At 35.3% G+C, this 20401-nt stretch overlaps 1 protein-coding gene and 1 non-coding gene across 3 annotated transcripts in view; both read left to right on the top strand.

Moving 5' to 3' along the window:
• Positions 1-20319, top strand: part of LOC124181961 (LDL receptor repeat-containing protein egg-2) — a 54413-nt gene extending 34094 nt beyond the window's left edge. For both annotated transcript variants that reach the window (XM_046568731.1, XM_046568730.1), the window contains exons 3-9: positions 8483-8726; positions 11502-11765; positions 12899-13076; positions 14430-14557; positions 16313-16432; positions 17092-17239; positions 19994-20319. In XM_046568731.1, coding sequence (XP_046424687.1) covers positions 8483-8726; positions 11502-11765; positions 12899-13076; positions 14430-14557; positions 16313-16432; positions 17092-17239; positions 19994-20093 — 1182 coding nt within the window. In that variant the 3' untranslated portion in view covers positions 20094-20319. The remainder of the gene's footprint in view (positions 1-8482; positions 8727-11501; positions 11766-12898; positions 13077-14429; positions 14558-16312; positions 16433-17091; positions 17240-19993) is intronic.
• Positions 2662-2823, top strand: LOC124184100. Its single transcript, XR_006871128.1, has one exon. It is a non-coding gene; the product is annotated as a U1 spliceosomal RNA (small nuclear RNA).
• Positions 20320-20401: the final 82 nt, after the last annotated feature.

The following is a 20401-nucleotide window of genomic DNA, read 5'->3' as shown; positions in this document are numbered from 1 at the left end:
CATTAAGTCATAAAAATTTTGTTACCTGTGAATTATGACGATTTCACATATAGGTGTATTATTTTTACCAACTGACGAGTTCAAGATAATGTCTTGTCCCGTAAAGCGATTTGTAGACAATTTCGTTTACGAATGAAATGAGTTATTTTTCACTCTCATTGAACGCATTTTATTGCAGGGATTTTTAGGTGAAAAAATAAAACGGAACAGTATGAAATCTCTAACTTTGTTGATGAGAAGATGTTTACACTTAAAATTAAGCGTTCAAATTTTTTTCATTAAACCAGCGGTACTTTCTAAATTGGATATACCTTGATCAACTAAAGTTGCAGCTTTTAAATCTCTGATTTGACGTTTTCTTGTTTCGAAACATGTTTGACTTGGCTTTACATCCTCTAACTTCTCGGAATGCCGCATGTATTTTAGTTAAAACGAACAATTTACGAAACTGACTCAATTTAGAGAAAGTAGAAACGACTTGCAAAATTCCTGATGACAAAGAAGCGCAATGACCAAGGGGAAAATGAAATACTAATGGATCGTTCCTTATTCCTCATTAGTAGCCAGTTCAACTGCTGCTAGTAAAATATATATCGTGTAAAAGAAGTTTCCAAGGTACTTTGCTGTTTCTTTGTAAGGTAAACGGTTTCTATTCCTATCAGATAGTTACGAATAAGAAAGAACGGGACCAATTTCAGGGTATTTTACCTGCTACGCAATACATAACACATAGTCATGGAAAATTTTACTCCTAGAAATATGTGAAATTTGTTTCTGACATACATTCGAGTCTAATTTTAAAATACATGACTTGAAAATTTTTTAAAAATTATGAAAAATATATACAATGAAAATTATAGTCACTACATTTTTAACCGTTTCAAGTAAAACAATAATTCGATCAAATTATCGTCATAATTTTATCCGCAGATGATCAAGATTTTGCGTTTTCACGATTAAAAGTTTACCTAATATTCATTACTTCGTGTACAGTAGCGCTCTAAAGTATTTGAAAAAGACAGTAATTGAATTAATTACAAGCAAATATAAAAAACAAAGATCGATAATATTTGTTATTGAAATTGTCGAAAATTAACTCTCGTTCGCTAAAAAATAGAGTGAAGATAAAACAAATTAAGAAAAATGGTGGATCGAAGTAATAACTTGATAATTCATGGTGTAAAAATACTTTTGAACGCTACTGTAGATGCATCGTGATTTTCAACGCTGTTTCAAAGATTCGAATAACACGTCTTTCTTGTGAAACTTGCACAACTCAGACTGGATCCCCTCATTTTTTTTCTAATTCTCACGAATTTCCCATGATAAAAAACAGATCGTTTCAAGTGAATATTATTCTCGCAATACGGTGAAAAATACGTCCGACGAGCAAATGAGTGAAGATATCAAAATGCTGCTTGATTTGTTCGACTGTATTGTTGAAAAAAATTCACCTCGCTTTCAGAGAAAGAGATGAAAAAAAAAAAACCAAGTTTTTGAGGTTCGCATCCCGTGTACGGAATACGCCGCACAGACTTTCTCCCATTGTCAACTCTGACTGCGAGGTGTGTTATCGTTTGTTCAAGCTTCACTTCCACCGACACATATATATAGATATACACGGTTAGAATGTTGCTCTCGGAACGGGAAATCTCACACAAAACCTTCTAATGTCCATATCCGAATTCTACCATTTGCTCGAGGAGCCTTTTTCTTTCGTTTGTTCACTACATCGTTATTTTTTTTATCATTTTACGGATGTGAAAATTTGCATATAGTGACGTTTGGTAGTTAGGGAATGGCCGTGGAAGGAGGGACCACCCTACTTTCGCCCTCTCCGCCCCTTTTTCATTGCCCGATTGATTAGCTTTTTTAAGAATTATAAATGCTAAAATGCTAAGTTCAAGAGGAACGTCGGTTATTATAGTGACACATAGATTTCCTTCGATTCAAAACTAGATCGTAACTTATGTTTTATACTTTAAACTCACACCGTCAACGCTTGTTTGCCTAGTAAATATGTGGAGCCCGAGGAGCTGTGTGAGTAAAATAATTCTATGCATCAATTTTGCACGAAATGACTAATGAATTTTACAGTATTTGAAAATCCTTAAAAATATGTAACATGTAAATTGGTGTTTCCCTCATTTTAAATACTTTAATGTCTACTCGAATAGCGCAGTTGTAGTTGATATATTTCAATATGGCGTTTGAATGCACAGTTCTTAAGATTAAATTTTCTTTCGAGCATATGGCTTCACGGTAAACTGCGAAAAGTAGTAAAGGAATTATATAACACTTCAATTTTGAAATTCCTAGGTAGTAAATTCGTATCCAAAAATATGGTTTTGCTATTGATTATTTAGATGTATTCAGGAGTCAAGCCTAACATTTTAAGCACAATACAGAGAATTAGAAATTACCCGATAACAGTTACGTAGCGTGCGAATTCTGGATCGAATAGGCGAACTCTGACACTCAAGACCCGTTATACATACCCGAAAACGCCGCGCGAGAATCAAACAGCTTCGTTTGGTGGCTTCGGCCAATCGTTCAAAATTAGTTCGGCGATCCGGCGATGCGCGGCGCTCAGCGGAAGTGCTTCTCGCGTCAATAATGCGGCGGTTCTACTTCTTAACCAGGCGCCGCACAGACCTAAGCATACTTACCTGGCGCAGAGGACACCGTGATCAACAAGGCGGTTCCTCCAAGACGAGGCTCTTCCATTGCACTTCGGTCGGGCTGAACCTTGCGAATACCCCTAATGTGGGTATCTCGGGCGTATTATTTTTGGTAGTAGGGACTGCGTTCGCGCTGTCCCTTTGTAATCGGAACCGAAAAACAACTTATGCTGTAAGTAAACGTGCCAATCAAGTCTACGGAAAATACCTAGTACATCTGCCTTAGGTATTGAGCTAATACGGCGGGTTGAGTATGAAGTAGTTCCCCAACAAGTGTTAGGGGATCATAGGGCTTATCATATAGTTATCACGATGATGTTTGCCCCCCTAAGTTTCATCATTTGAAACTCCTTGCAATGCACCCAACAAATGGACACACGAATGGGCCAGTAAAAATAGCACTTTATTAACCAATAATGATATGAGTTATCGGCCGAGATAGAAAAACTCGTTCATTCAACGAGCCATAAATCGTAAACGGCAAGTTTTGCAAAAAAATTTCCAAGAAACAAAAGATGCAAAATGTTACTCTCTACAATAATGGTCTCTACGACTTTTGCCCTAAAGTGGATAGTTTCCGAGATATCGACCAAAAACGATTTTTCGAGATTGCGCCTGAAGCTCCACGTTAATCTGTCAGCATTTTGTGTTTTTATACTCAGTAAGTGACCCCAAACATTATAAAAAAAAAATTGGATCGGCAATTTAGTGCGAGGTTCAGCCCAAAAAACGTCTATTTTTCTGGCCTAGAAATTAATCTCCCAAATTTGCCAACCGAGAAATTAAATTCACAACAAAACATTTTGGCTCAATATTTCAATACAGAGTCGTCAATCCTTTTTTATTGTGGCAAATATTATTGCTGAGTACCTAAATTTTCAATTTCAGTTTTGTACATTTGTACAATTAATATCGATTTATTTTCCAAAAGTTCCCAGTCGTAGTTTTGCGCTTCTAATAATTTTTCTCTGGATATTTTCCGCCGATAATTCGATACTTAATTTCATAGTTGTCACAATCAGCAGTGCATCAGAGAAATAAAAAGCCCCAGGATGGGATTTCTTAAATTTCTTCCTATGTAATTTCTGAAAAAACGCAACGGTTTGGAACTGAAATAATTGTTTGGCTGGCAAGTGCACCGATGTTACTCGACGCTCTAATTCCGGGGCAAATTAGTGATCCCGGGAAACTTGCGCCTCGTAGGGTTTCAGCAATAATCACTACAAATAAATTGTATCGTAACGTTCTGCTTGGCGCTCTCTTTCGATTCCCCCACGCGACATTTTCTTGTGTCTAAAATTGGTTTTTCTCCGCGTAAACATAGTTTTCCCCTTCATGTTTATGAATGATGCGTTTCACGCTTGTACCTGCATGCCTGTTTATCTTCAATTTGATGTATTATACATGTATGTATATATTTAAGTATGAATGTAGACGGGCGCCGTGAATAGTTGTTCGTTCATTTTGACATGTATTATAAACCTCTTTTTCGACCTCATTCGTCATTTTTAATGCGTATGAGAAAACGCTTGAGATTATATTTGAGAATGGTATATATTCAGCGGAATTTATATACATAATCTTCCAGCCACGCAAACGTCCGCATTAATTTCCGAGAGGGTGAATTATTCGGAACACTCATCGCCCAAGTTTTTATAATATTATAAAAGATAACGTGTATACAAAACTGTCGTAAATTAAATTTTATAAATAATCCAAAATGATTATATATTCAACTACAGTCGGAGGAATTTACTTGAATATCAACTTATTTTTCGGTACATCAAGCGAGTGCTTTTTTTCTCCAATCAATTAATCATCCGCACTAACTGTAAGGGCTATAGAAATATACATGTTTTTGCCAAAAAATTAATTTCTCTCGATTCGATTCAAAATTAGATGACAAATATTAAAAAAAATTTAGTGACCAAAACGAATTCCGGAAGTTGATTGTATTCTGAGCAATTATTTGATCGAATAAATTATTATTCGAAGTGATAAAAATAATTCTCGAAATATTGTTTGAAAATTGACTATCGCCAGAGAATAAAAATGAGAAAATACGATGAATGAATTGGCCAAAAATTTCACAGCGTAGAACAATTACTGGATTTCAAAGTTTTTTCCTTTTTTTCTTCTTAAATAGAGAAATTCTCACCGCACGGCGAAAGATGTTATAAATTTACCAAAGAACGATGAAGAAATGCACCGACACACAAACTTCCTGCCATAATTTGTCTAAACAGTCTTGAGAAGTTGAAACCACAACGTTTTGACGCAAAAATAGATCGTGAGACTAACTTGTGGAGACGCCGACGACGCCGATGCCGATTCTGAATGCTCGGCTATAACCTCTGCCACCTGGCATCCATACGTTTGACGCGACTAACCAACGAAAATAATAACATAGCTATAGACACCGTATAAAGCTCTCAAAGTCGTCCAGTGCATAATTTATCCCCTGCGGTCGAAGGCTTGATCGGTTATATTTTTTCACCTCTGGCTTCTGTTTATTTTCCGAAAATTTTTTTCCCATCAATTGACGCAGCTAATTAGATGTTTCAAATATTTTTACATCGAAATTATCTTACGAAATGCTTAAAAAATTTGTCCCAATGTATTAAAAATATTTTTCAAACATCGAATGGATATCGGTTAAAGTATTTACATGATGTTGACGACCTGCTTCTAAAATATCTCAAAACATTGCAAGAGATGGATAATTTCTCGAGATATTTGAAAGATATTGTTTTTTACAAAATATTTTGACAATCTTTATGCAGTTGTAATGCCACGTATAATATTTTACACCCTCACCACTTCGAGTTACTTTTTTATTTATAAACGATATTGTACCGCGTGGTTCGATACACGTGAAACCTGGTGAATAACGCAACAAAAATGAAAGTTTTATTTTCGGAGCAGAAAAGATCGCTAGTCATCTCAATGCTGTAGATTTATTGGACCAAAAAAATGTCGAGGCAAAAAAAATGTGAAACAATAAAGTTGAGGGTATTTGACGGACACAAAAATATTTTAGTGTAAACGCAAAACTTGATCGCAATTTCTTACGAGTTGGTTGTCTACTTTTTGTGAAGTGTACGTAGCCATTTTTTTCACAAGTGATTTTTTTCACAAATCGTTCATCCCGGAGTTTATCTTTCAATGTTAAAGCAGGAATAGACGACGGGCCTGACCAAAGATTTCCATTTTTGTAAAGGACTTCGGAATTTCTCGGTAAATTTTGCTCAAAAGCAAATCGCTTTTGAGTTCAGAAAAAGTTCAACCGGTGGACGGAGTTTCATCTAAATTTGTCCATTCGCTTTTGACTTTTCAACAGACAGAAATGAGTATTAATTTTTACCACTGAATTTAGAACGGTTCGAACAATTTTGCCAAAAATTCACTCAATCTTGACTAGAAGATATTCATCTGAACTGATCAATCCGTTCTCGAATGACCGTAGAAATTAAAATGGATCGTATATACAGATAAAATTAATCCAAAAGTGATGAGAATGAATGATTGATTCGCAAGCTCGAAATTTTCTCTTTCCCAAAAATTATTGATTTTCTTTTCTATCCGATTGTAGCGTTAACAAAAAAAAACTAAAAAATTTAGCATCGTGTGATTTCCAGTTGCAACTATTTGGTCTAATTATTGTCGTCGATACTACATTTTTTCAACCGAGTAAGGCCTTAACATAAATTTATAACTATATCAACCTGAAATTTTCGAATATTCGAAAGAAATAATTATAAAAAAAAATAGTAACTGAACGTAATAGAATTTTTTTGTTCGTAGGTAAAAAAAACTGACGTTCATTTTGTGTCCCAAACTATATATTTTGTGTATGCTGAAAAATGCAGATAGTTAAATACCCTGTAGTATATCAAATTGCATAACTAGGTAGAAATTAATCTCGTTGTGCGGACAAAAACGGTGTAAAAAAAAAAAAAAAAAAAAAGAAAAAGAAATCCCTTTACGAGGGCAAGTTAAGAGATCATGTCCAAGATTTCTTGGCTCGTCGACGGTGTTATGTTATTAGTCGGGCGACGGAACACGGCGTACAATATCTAATGTTGGAATTATGTCACGTAGAAACACGTGCAGAGGAAAGCTCTCTGTTGGGGCAACAGTCTGAGGTATTAAAGTTGCAGAAGCGCACTAAGATCATCGGTAGCTGTTCCTGTCTCGGTGCCAAGTCGCCGGTTGGATCCGGGTTCTAGCCAATTGAGGAAGCTCCGCAAGCTTCGGAAACCGCCAGCTGACATCCTCTCGCCGCAATCGTTTACCACCTTTCGAACAGTCCGCCCGGCTTATTTTCTCCGCAAAGCTCGATTGCGAGATCTCGACGAGCCGCGAAGCTCAATCATTTCACTCGCGAACGAAACGCGATAACCCTGAAAATAACCGTCAATTTTATATCTTATCTTATCATCGCGCACCGACTAGCTAAACTTTATTTTAAGCTGTGAGACGCCGAGCGCTGGGTGCGGTGATTCCAGCGTCTTTTAATTCCGATGAATTTTTACAAATTTCGGAACGTTAACGAGTGTTCAGCTCGGTGTGAATTTTTTAAAATATTTTTTCTTCAAATTCAACGACGTGCGGATGTGACAATAATTAGTGGTGGATGCAAATAATTGTGCACCGAATGACGCAAACGTATCGTGAATTAATTATTGCGAGCATTTATGGAGGGCGCAGGTTAATCAGAGTGAATTAGGATAATTTTGCTGATTTTACCCTCAGAGGAAAAAAAACCAGTGCTGTGATTTTTTTTTTTTTTTTACTTTTGCTCAATTTTTTTCTACAGATAATGACACACCCATGGCTGATTTACAGGTTTGTCAGCAATCTGTTGAATTTTATTAAAACAACACAATCAGGGTTAAAAAATAGAGCTCAAATTTATTGAGTTGAATTTTGTTGAAAAAAAAACCGTCTTCGTATTGAAAAAATAATTAGAATACCTGCGAGATCGAATAAAGAACGTTTATAATTCATCGCTTTTAGTATTTATACTGAATCGTATTGCAAAAACCTAGAATCGAAGTTTTATACCGATGAATCTCTTCTTACCATGCAAGAAAATGTTAAAAACTGCAGATGCTAATAAATAAATCTAACAGGATAGAAATAATTCTAAAATATCCTCATGCACATATTATTCTTGCATGTTTTGCTTCCTTGTGTAAAAATCTTACTGCCAAATCATAAAATCAATCTGAAATGAATTTTGAGTAAAATTAAAACATGTTTCTCGACGAAGCACAATAATTTGTCACTTAAACTTACCGAATCATTTCGTGTACAACGTTTTGATTGCAATCAACCGAGGAAACAATACGGAAAAAATTTATCACGAGGCAATTGATTCGTATATAATAAAATTCAACACAGAATTCCATGTACGACTACAAAGTTTTCGGTATTATAAAACAATGAAATTAGCAATGCAATTATTAATTATATATGTATAGTTTTTTTTTTCAACAACAACTCCAGAAACGCTGTAACGAACTACGCGAAATTGCGTGCGATTGAATTTCTTCGCAGTTGTTTACAACATTATTCGAATTACTCACGTAAGATCGTGACAGTTTTTTTTTTTTGTTCCGATTGATATTTGTTAATGCATAAACAAATGTCCCGATACCGAAGACAGCGTGAAAGAATGCCGGAAAAACAATTTGAAATACTTTGTTTTCCGTACGAGTATCACACGAATCTCTCCGCGGTTTAATTTCCTTTCCTTTTCTCTTCCGATAATAATTCACTGTCGTTTCGCGTTTCAGAGGGCATATTCCCTGCCCAGTCGGAGTCAGACACCTTCCTCCCAGAATCGTGTCAACCTGCGACGAAGCGTGAGAGGCGAGCCGCCTCCGCGTCCGGCAAAACTAGACAAACACCGAAGAGGATGGACGCTGCATTTTGTGAGCCCGCTGCGCAGCGGAGGATGCACCAAATCCATCGTCGTACTGATTGCGGTCATTCTACTTCTTCTCGGAGTCGGCTGCACAGCTCTCTACATTCTTTTCGGTTAGTATTCATCGTTGGGCCCATTTTCCGTGAAAAATAGGAAAAAAAACAAACAAACAATAATTGCATCAAGTATCGGAGTCAAATACAGCGAAAGAAATGATTTCCTTTGGTAAGGGAATTTAATTTTTTAAAGTCGATTTAAGGTTTTTTCGGTTTACTATATTTTTTTTATTTTTTTTTTTTGAAGTTAAATAAGGGCTGTCGACGTCAATTTAGGGCGTCGTAAGAACGTGAAATTATCGCAACAGTTGCTAGAAAGTATAAAGGATCGTTGAACAGATTGTTTTCTGTCTGATGAAAGTAAATTCGATGTTATTTTTTATTGAACAGAATCGATGTAAATACAATTTTGGAACATCGAATGTGTATTTATAGCGATATAAATATGATTAAAAAAAAAATATCTCGAATTGAGCGGAATAGTTTTTTGAATAAAATATGCACTTAATCCCAGAGTCGAATAACTATTCTATACTTCTCCAATCTCGAGACACTGTTCATAATTTCATTATTTCTTTTGTTCTCGCATTTTTAGGAAAATCATCGTACCTTAGGAATGCATAATAAATATAACAAATACTCAATGTTTGACTGATGAAACTAAAACTCATTACTCTTTCATATGAAAAACCTCCATAACAAGTTTTTGTTTCTCGAGTGTTCAATTTTTCTCCTATGGCATGAAAAATAAATATGACGTTCTTAGAATTGCGTTAGTCTTGATATTTTTATTTTCTTATTTGAAACAAATGCTCGAGAAAAAAAAATGACTCGTACAGGAGCTCGTTTTTTTTTATATAAAATTTATCTAGATACGTGAAAATTGATTCGATGATAAATTAATATGACGATTAGATTTTCCAAAGTGCTATCGAATTACAAACGAAATTTTGCAACACTTCTATTATACCGAAATGTAAAAAATGATGAGATTATTAATTTTCAAGTGACGTGTCAAGTAACGAAAACTGTACGTTGAAAAAAAGTTTGAAAACTGTTTGCTAAAACAGTTTTTTTTTCCCTCCATTTCTCAAGTGTCGTAACTACGATCCATAATTATAGCAGCATTAAATACATACGCAGAGTGAAAAGCGTAGCCTAATAAACATCGAAGGCCCCTAGAGATTGATATAGGCGAAGATTTTATTAAAAATAATTGTTGACGAGGAGACGTGTCACTTGCAATTTGCGTCTGTTTCAATTAGCGTTAAACAGAGCTTGTCAATGACAGTGAAAAAAGGAAGGAAAGAAAGAAGCTGCGCTCGAGAAGCACGTTGTATGCATAAGTGAAATGAAAAGAAGTAAAAAGAGTGAAATGAAATAGGCGGGCGGATTTTGATACGGCTGTTAATTAACTCTTGATTGACTGAATAACCATTTCATTAAGTCCGGTGCCAAATGTCAATTGATTCAGCAACAACGGCTCGTTTCACGGCTTTAACCGCAAGCACGTTCTCGTACGTACGTTTCTTCTCTTTAATCAAATCTCTTCAGCGAGTACATGAGATTCATGGACGATAAAACCCCCGCGCATATACGATGCGTGGGAAGATGCGTGCTCCAGTTTTAATGCTTCTGTGTTTGTTCTTCTCATTATCACCATTCATTCATCGTTGTGAAAATGCGTTTGCGAATTCATCGGTTTTCTCCAACTCTCGTTTAAGCCGTAGTTGGAATATTGCCGTTTTCGACTCCAAGGAACGGTGAGAATGTACGGATTTTTTTTCTCAATATTCTGTGCATGAGACTTACGAGCTTATGTTTCTGAGGGTTATCTAAATTTGCGAATAAGATTCAAATTTCATTCTTTCATTATCTTTGAAAGTTCGTTAGATCGATACTGCGAACACACGGATATCGGTAATTGAATCGAATCAGATATTTTTTATTCATAATTCGATGTAAAAAAAAAAATCTGTAGCATTTTTTTTTCTCGTCATCTCGAATTATTTGAATCACAGTTATTTCTGCGATTTCGAAATGAAAATTCAGAAACTATAGAAATTCAATTCTAAAATTCGTGACATATTTTGAAAACAGTAACCTTCTCCACAAATGAAACCGAACTCAAGAATGTAAAAAAAAAATTTATATTAAATACAATGTAAATTAGGATTTGTACAGTTTCTCTTGAAATGTCTTCACATTTTTTTACTTCAATTTGAAGATTGGAATTAAAAAACGAATCGCTCAGATTCGTTCAAAGTAATACTGACTTTGCAAGACCCAACTAGAAGATCAGAAATAACAGTCTGCCGAATTTTTGGTTGGAAAAAAAAGTTTACACATTGTTTTTCCAACAGTGTAACAGCTGTAATTTAACCAAGTTGTTGGATAAGAAACATCAAATTCGTATTCATCGTTGTTCCCTTTTTTTCTTACCGCCATCTTTCCCCTGAATTTTTTATGTTCATATTTTGTTGCTTCAACGCTTCGAACTTCAATCTCATAATCATACACTGTACAGTATTAAAAAAATAATGTCAATACAGTTTACTATTTAAATAATAATTAGCAGCAAGCGCAAAAGTATTGGAAAATTTTTCCACTTTCGAGGATTCAGATTCACCTTTGCAGCTGAAGAATTAGCAAAACTTGTTCTTACGGATAATTTTCTCGAACTTTATTTCTGAACTTTTTCCGAACTCGGATTATTCGAACAATGAGATACAACGGGAGAATAAATATAGTTTTTGTTTGATTTTTGATGAATAAAAAAAAAAAAAAAACAAACACTGTTTTCAGTTCATTTATTTCTGTACAACATTTTAGAACCTCAGAAGCTGCAAGTGATACAGCAATACTTGATGGCGTCGGCACCAAACGGAACCACGGAAATTTGCGATACGTGCACAACGGTGAGAACTCGTCTCGACGATTTCAACAACACGACAAACCCGAGCAGCGTTCATTTGGAGACGACAACGGTAACTCCGAGTGTCATCTGGTATCCGGAAACGAGCACGATCATCGTGCCGGAATCGGAAACAATCAAAGAAAGCACAACGTCGACGACGAGTCAATCGCCTTCACCTGGTGAGTCTTCGAAAATTTGTCACGAATGTTTGTGTTTTTATATTAATTATTTCTCAGAAATGTAAGCAAGTTCGTTGTTTTCGGAAAGTTTCGATAAAAATTCTATGTCACTTCGGCGCGGAAAAGTTTGAACTACGATACACTCAATAATGTCTGAGAGATTACAATAAATCTTGTACAGTTTCTAAAAAGAAATTTTCACGCTGTTTCGCGGCTTTGTTTACCTACTATTTAAATGAGAAAAAGTTCTAATGTTCAAGCTTCCGATTAATTTTGAGCGAGCCGAGTTCGAGAGCAAAAATTAAATGTAAATTTGAAAAGCTTAGAGTTTTTAAGAAATTTGGTTGGCCGAAAATCGACGCTATTTGTTAATTTTATCAGAAGACAGTCGTAAATTGAGGATACTTCGAATTGTTATGTTCGTAAGTTACAAAGATCTCTGTACACATAGAAAAATGAAAAATTTTTGAAAACATTTACTCCAACAAACAGCACATTTTTGCTAGAGAATAACTTTGGTTTACGTTTTTGCAATTCATAATAATATAATTTCTTGTATTATCTAAGATTTCATTACACATTTTTCTCATAAATTATTGTTTCGTTTTTTTTCTCTCTCTCTCTCTCTGCGGTCTGAATTAAACATGACTTACACGTATTTATATGCAGAATTATACTCCAACTTACGCAAGTTGAACTTACACGATTTCGCTCGGTCAATATTGCTACATATTTGTAAATCATAATCAATACCGATGCAACGTGTCGAAATTAAAACTTCAACGATGCCAACTTGGCGAAATAGGAAGTAATCCAGTGAATTTGAAATATTCTTGCCAATAAAATGGGCCATCGTAGATTGAAATTGAAGTAATCTGCTTGATTTTTAACGATTTTGAAACGATTTTAAACGACACATGAATATCCAAGGTTTTTTGTACGTGTATTTTTGGTATGCTCAATTTTCCGATTTTTTTTTTTTTTTTTTTTTTTTTTTACAGATCTTTGTAACTCAAGAATATGACAATCTCATGAATACCGAATGTTCGACTGTGTCGTAACGCGATTGACAAAAAGTATCAACTTTTGGGCAAATGATTCTCGCAAAGTTTCTGACAACCATTTTTTTCCAGCGTCGAACGTGACCAGATATTGCGACGACTGTTTTGCCGGCGAGGTTTGCGTCGCTCTCGTCGGCGATGAGGTTCCGTTTTGCAGGACTGGTCCCGATCCCCGGGATCCCACGGGATGCGCTGGTCTCTGTCTCATAAACACGCAGCGCTGCCATCGGCTGGACGTCGATGCCTTCAGGTTGGATTTTTGAAATTTAATTACCGATCTTCCAAGATTTAATAAACGTTCGGCCCGAATTCGCGAAAAAAAGAGTAATTTTTTCCGATATTTTTCAAGTCACTAATTACGCTTCTCTGCAGGTCACGAAGTTTTGATGTTTAATAAATTAATAAAAAATTCCATGCATTACGCACGGATTAAAAATGAATACGAGTATTTCGGATAACAAATTTCCGAACAAATCTCACTTCTGAATTATATAAAAACCAAAGATTTTTAAATCGCGAGTTTAAGAACACTTTTTATTTTCTAAGGATTTTTTTCTCTGGTTATGAGATACACGAGTCTTTGTTTTTCACGGTTTTAAAGTTTCCAGTTTATTCGAACGAGTTGAATTGTTACTATCTGCTTTAGTCTAAACTTGACTACTTTTGCCACTTGAATTATTTAATTCAGAGAAATTTAATGCTGGAGTTGTTAATTACGTTCGCAGTTGGATCCACTTGAGACAAATTTAGACCTCTGCGTTTAATATTCATTAGCGTGTAAAACAGGGTGGCACGTAATCTCGAGAAGCTTGTTGTACACTTCTATTTTAGGACTAATGAAACTGACACAATCTTATCAGCTGACACAAACTTTATTCAACTGAAGTTTTTTGTATTCCTGTACAAAGAATGTAAAAGTATAACAAATCGTCCCGAAATTATAGATTTATTTAACGATAAACGAGTGTCTTTGGCCCCAATTAATTTGGTTCCTAATTCCCGGTCTTCGGTTCAAAGCATTAATTAGAACTCTGTAACGAGGGATTGACCATGTTTCAAATACCGTGCAAGCCAACCAAATCGTTTCAAATTACTCTGAAATGGTGCAAAGTGTTTGTAAATTACTTTTAAAGGATTTCCAAATTATGTGAATTCTTTACAAAATACCAGAGAACGATTTTGGATCTTTCGGAATTCGATGAAGCGAATCGGGTATAATACTTCAGATTCGCGTATAATTTTTCAGAGATTCTCTAAATTCTATTATTTATAATAGAATATATTTAGAATTTTATTTAAAGACAAGCTAAAAATGACACGTAAAATTTTCTGGATCTTATTGTTAGTGATATCTTTTGAAATCCGATAAAATCTTCGAAAGTACTCTGAAGTTTCATAAACTTGACGAAATTTTTCGAATCATCTGAAATTACAAGAAATCATCGGAATTCACGAAAGAAAAAACCTCTCGAAATTCGGTAAAATCTTTCAAAATCCCATTGATATATGGACGTGTAAATTTACTCGACAACGCGTTGTCAAATTTTTTGATCTATAAACTTGCAAAACACATTTTTCTGAGCATCGTTTGACTCGTCCTCAGGTGTACAAACCTCCATCATCATTGTCTGGTGGACGAATGGACTTGTTCCAACGGCTTGTGCATACCTGAAGTAAAACACTGCGACGGCCACATGAATTGCTACGATCATTCGGACGAATACGAATGCGGTAAGCATCAAAAATAAATCTCACGCTGTCAAATGGGATGGCAAATTATTTTCCAATTTCATTTACCGTCATGCGCATCTGAAAAGTAAAGTAAAAAGTTACTTCACTGGTTCAAAATCATACCCGTAAACGTACCATTCATTTTTTGACCATCATAAATTCACTATTAGGTAGGTAAATGATGATTGGATGATTATAAAATTTTATATAAATAACACATCCAAATCAACTGAGAATCTAACGACTGACTGAACCGAATTACTTGAATGTTCAATACCCATGTATCCATAGGACCAAATATTCAAGGTTTCATTGGTTCGATGAAAAGTCAGTTGGCCAAAAAATTGGCCCTGCGGATTGTGAAATAAATATTCAGTTGGCCATAGAGTGGAAAAAGAATTTGGGATATTTCGCGGAATCTTGGGTGATCGTCTACCGAACATTTTTCTTCAGCTCGTTGAAGCTAGGCTTGATTATAAGAGAACACTGCGACCCTTTCATACGGGGTTCTGGGAAGCCGTGCGACTCACAAGCACAAATGAAGCATGCATCGAAGATATAATGCAGTGCCGTGCAGTGTAAGGAAAGCGCACTGTGTGCTCAGTATTTGTAGAAAGCGAGAATAACGCGTGCACACGTGTCGAGTCACATGATCAAGGAGCCCGAGTTATTTTTCTATTATTGGCTTTCCGCTTTACTATCGGATTTCTTTGGCTTCGGTCCGGTATGCGCATTAAATTGTGTGTATAGATGTGTTTGTCCATGGCGCGTGAACGTTCCTGAGTTGAATTGACAGAACTGCTCGCTTCGCCTCTTGTCGTCGAATTGTATTGTTCGTTCTCTTTGTTCCTAGGATTTTTACGGTGCCAGTTCGAAACTTCAAAGTGTTTTATTTAGGTAAAAAATCATTACGGAAACAAGGTATTCCGACTATCATTCCATGAAACGTTACGCAACGGTTGAGATGTGATGTTAGAATCTAAGGAAACTTCACACAAAAACATTTCACAGTCAAGTCATTATTAAGACTTCCCATTCGATTCTTGTGGTATTGCGTCAATTTTGTTGTTAATAGATGTTTGAAGCGTTAGAAATCATTTAAAGTTGCTTCGAGATATCAGAAATTATCTGAGAAGAGTAACCTTTGATGTAGTTAATCGAACCAAATAATACTGTTCAAAGCGCGAAAGAAACTGTTTGTTCGAATAAAAAAGAAGTGCAACGGCCGGAAATCTTGTCAAAATCCATTGTATTGTTGTTGAAAATGCAGTAGCAGGCCTATAGTCTGAATTGAATATGGCGTCCACAGCTCCACCTCGCAACTTTGCGTTACGTTTGCTGCCGTCTAACCTTCAAGTTCTCTAAAATATCAGTTTTCTCAACTTTTCCGATTACTGATAGAGGAGAAATCAACTCATAATTTTTACTTTGTAACAGTCGTACGGTTCTGAAATGCAAAAGAAGCTTTCTCACTCGAACTTCACGACGCCATGTTCGAAGACTCGCGATGTCAATTATTTTGATGCGTCGTTGAGCTAACGTTTCGTTTAATGTCACTGTCATGATTGAAAAATCGGTATATTTTGAAACGATATGATCTTGCTAGAAAAATGAGGGAAAAAGAAGTGACACTATTTTGAACGTGTCGTTTATACATATAGCGCCGACCGAACTGCCTTGATGCCAATTTATTTTCTAACGTAAGAGAGCCTATTTCAAGTCAGCTCCTTATGTATTTGAATGATCTATTTTCAGCCTGCGACCTCGAGACGCACTTCCGGTGCGGAAATGAAACGTCGTGTTTGCCGCTCGAGAAAAGATGTGACGGTGTCATTAACTGCTGGGATACTTCAGACGAAATCAACTGTACCGTAGGTAAGAGGCATCGGTGCGCGATCGTGATTTAATGAAATCGGTGAAATGAGTACATTCAAAAAGTACAGAGAACCGCAGCCACATATAAGAGGCTCGTTTCCGTGACAATGTTTAGAAGCGGAGTTATATAATTCCCTTCAATTATCAGACCGTCTCAGTTAATTAGTAACTTGACCATGAACGATCGTTTAAATGCAATTACTCAATGGAATAGGGTACAAACAAAAATTAAGGTTTAAGAGTCACATCGTTCGAACATCAGAGGGAGATAAATAAGACAATTTTTAATCGTTTCAGACGTTTTAGATTTTGTGTCCGGATTTGTTTCTCATTGTTTGGACGATGAAAGATTATTATTATTATTATTATTATTATTATTATTATTTTTTAATGAAATAGAAAAGCTTTGACTCAACCGTGATTTTACGAAATTGGGATTAAAAAAGTTCTTATCACACGTGCGTCGTGGATGAAAAGTGGGGCTATCGGTATAAAAATCGGGGTATTGTTGTAAAAATGATTTCGCCGTTTTTTTAACGTCACACTGTTCCGTTTCGTTCCAAATGAATGCGAGACGCTTTGTGTATTTCTGATAATTCCAAACTTATTCATCTGTGTCGTGAACTCTGTGAGTAAGCAAAACGGATTGGTTATTTCAGCTTGTCCACTGGAGAGCGAATTCACCTGCAACAACGGTCAGTGTATATCGAAGATGCGGTTCTGTGACGGACTCGCTGACTGTGACGACGGATCCGACGAACCTCATGGATGCCAGGGACGATGCAACAAACACGAATTCACTTGCGGGTAAATATACGACATCATGCTTTCTCCATTTTAGGGACGTACATGGCCATTTCAAAAATGTGCTGAGATAAAAACGTAAGAGGAAAACTGAGGGTTAAAAAGTTCAATTAATGTTCAAACACGTCCTTGCGATTGAACATAAAAATCTAAAACGCTAAATCTCAACTTTAAAAACCTTTAAGTGAGTTCTCAACATCAGAGAAATCCCATTATTCGACAATTCATTGTTTGTTTCATTTATAAACACGTCGGAAACATTACATCTAATGTTATTCTTCCGATATTGTCGATAATAATGTTGTTTACAGACAAAACACAATGCTTTGACAGTTTTTCATCTACACGAGGTTTTTATTTATTTAAATCAAACCCATCAGATTTGATTGGCTCCTCTTACACTTTTCGAGACATTGTGTTATCAGGTTTTTTTTTTTTTTACCCAACAACTTTTCGACCTGATTGTAAATCGCGTACATTTATTTAGAAATTGGGTGTGCGCAATATTGCATCACTGTTGCACGCGATCCGTGCCAAGTATTTCCGGGCGCGGTGCATATTCAAAAACAGATGTGTCAACTGTCAGTCTCGAAGTTTCGTAGTTCGAGATTCAAGTATAGCTCGAGGACGAACTTAGCCAATATATCGTCGGCTGGGGAGAAGAAAGTGTTATTTCAGCTTCGCCGTGAAAAAGCTGTTGTTTCAGCTTCGGCTTGAAAAAGGTGATGTTTCACGAGCAATTTTTTAAAATAATTTTACGCTGGCAGCACATGCGGGAAACCTGAATTTCTTAGTTTTATTACACGCACCGAGAGAATATTTTAGTTCCGGTTGCCGCTTAGTCCTTAACTATTTTCATTTTTTACCACAATCGAAAAATATACCTCTAGGTAGAAAATGAAAATTAGTTTTCTACCTGTTAATAGAAAGTCTAGTATCCGTTACTATTATTTCTCATTACGATCACCGTTGCTATATTTTCTTGTAACTGTTGCGAAAATTTAATGCTTGTGCAAGAATAAATTGACGTTGAAGCCTTGTTTAAATAAAAAAGTATAGTAAACCGAACAAACTGATTTTGCTTTGCAATTACCAAAAAAAGATCGACGATAGCGCAAAATGTTTACGCGTACCTCGTTTTTCGTGATTCCAACAATAATCAAGCAGTTTTTTTTAACGATACCTGTTTTACTGAATTTTTCTAGTTACTGTAACAAATGAAATTTGTCGCAGTGTGAAAGAATCGCTTTCAAATTACTATTTAGTTTTATTTTGTGTATTAATAAATTCTTATTCTACGACTAATTCATACGGTGGAATCATCGAAATGTTCGTATCACATACGACTTGGGGTGTTATAGAAAATTAGTTAACTCGGTTTGTTTATCTTATTATTTGTATCATTGGTCATATACAGGGTGTCCCATTTAAATTGACGCAACAGAATATCTCGTGAGCTACGCGTTTGAGAGAAACTTTTTTTTCTTAATTTACTGTTGCACCGAGTACCTTTGCTAATTTCGAAATATCTTCAAAATTTGATATCGTAGGAAAAACAGTTTGAAATAAAAGTTTTCCATTTTTTTTCTGTGCAGAATCAGTCTTTAAAAAAAAAAAAAAAGAAAATACACTTTCCCATTAAAAAAAAGTATCGTCAACCTTCAAATGACCTCGTAAACGTCCACCGAATAAAAAGTATAATGGCACAATGTATTGCCCTCTTCGGATCATGAAACTTGTATTTCAAACATTTTTCTATCAAATACGTTGCTCACAAAATATTCTGGTGTGTCAATTTAAATGAGACACCCTGTGTATATACACATATATAAACATGTATATGACTAATGATATGTATATGATAATATTTATTAGATCAAGTTAACTAATTTGCTGCAACATCCTAAATGGTACGTGATATTACACGAATATTTCAACGATTTCATCGTATGAATTAGACGAAGAGTAAGAATTTAATTTATACACAAAATGACGTTAAATATTTATTTGAACGCGATTTTTACATGTAATTAAACTGATAATTCATATTTCCCGCCCGTGTTGCCAGCTAAAAATTATGAAAAAAAATCTTGAAAATCAAAAAACAACATTTTTGCTCTCCAAGCCGACGATATCATGTATTTGTGGTCGTCGCTATGATTTCGAGATGACTGAAAATGACAGCGTATATATTTTATTTCACTGTGATAATATTTACGATACCTTGAATAGCATTACGGTGTGCCAAAAAAAGATTTAAGATGTCTCAACGTTTATGGGCGAATATCTCTTAATCGGTTAGAGTTAGGAAAATTCTTTCTCAGTACTTTATCATAGAGCGTGAAATTTCCTATAAGAATCTGTATTTAAATAGTTTACAAGTCAAGCCGTTTATGATTCAAAGAAATTCAAAAATTTTCCGATTTTTTACGTGTTATTTAAATGAAAAATGCGAAAAATAAAACGAGTAGTTCTAAATATCAATATTGAGAGCTCGTATTTGGCTAATATATTCTATTTGACATGCTCTACGAAAATTTTTATGCACGCTTGAAAATAAAATATATCTACGTAACCTCGTCGGTATGTGTGATTATAAATTTCTTTTGAGCTCGAGAGTCTATCAAAGATATTGAAACTGTACATTATATTTCCATCATATTTTGGTATGGGGTTTGAAGAGAAACAGAGACGTACTATACTACCGTAAGACTCGTACGCGATTACCTGATTTTTATATTTAATGCATTTATATAGGAACGGAAGATGCATCACTAGAAGTGTGAAATGCAACGGGATAGATGATTGCGGGGACGGAACGGATGAGAAGCGATGCAGGGACCGATCATTTGCTTAATTAAAACAAAATTTCTTTTCCATTAAACATGTCTCATATACGTATGGGACACCTGAAAAACTTACGAGATATATTACATACGATAATTATGTGTGCATTGCATGTTCAATTGCGGCAATTGATGATAGAATGAATGTCGAGAAAATTGAGAATTAGTTGAGAATTTGTACTATACTGTATTCAGCATTATATAGAGAAACGTATTATTAATATATTATTATACATATATTATATATATTAGACAGTATGGAAACCCTGTGAACAAATTGTTCAAAAAAGTGTATTTCACTTATCATCCTAGACTCTTT

This window comes from Neodiprion fabricii, chromosome 5, assembly GCF_021155785.1.
Source record: "Neodiprion fabricii isolate iyNeoFabr1 chromosome 5, iyNeoFabr1.1, whole genome shotgun sequence".
Lineage (NCBI taxonomy): Eukaryota > Metazoa > Arthropoda > Insecta > Hymenoptera > Diprionidae > Neodiprion > Neodiprion fabricii.
The sequence above is the reverse complement of the archived record's forward strand: the minus strand, read 5'-3'. Positions and strand labels throughout refer to the sequence as shown.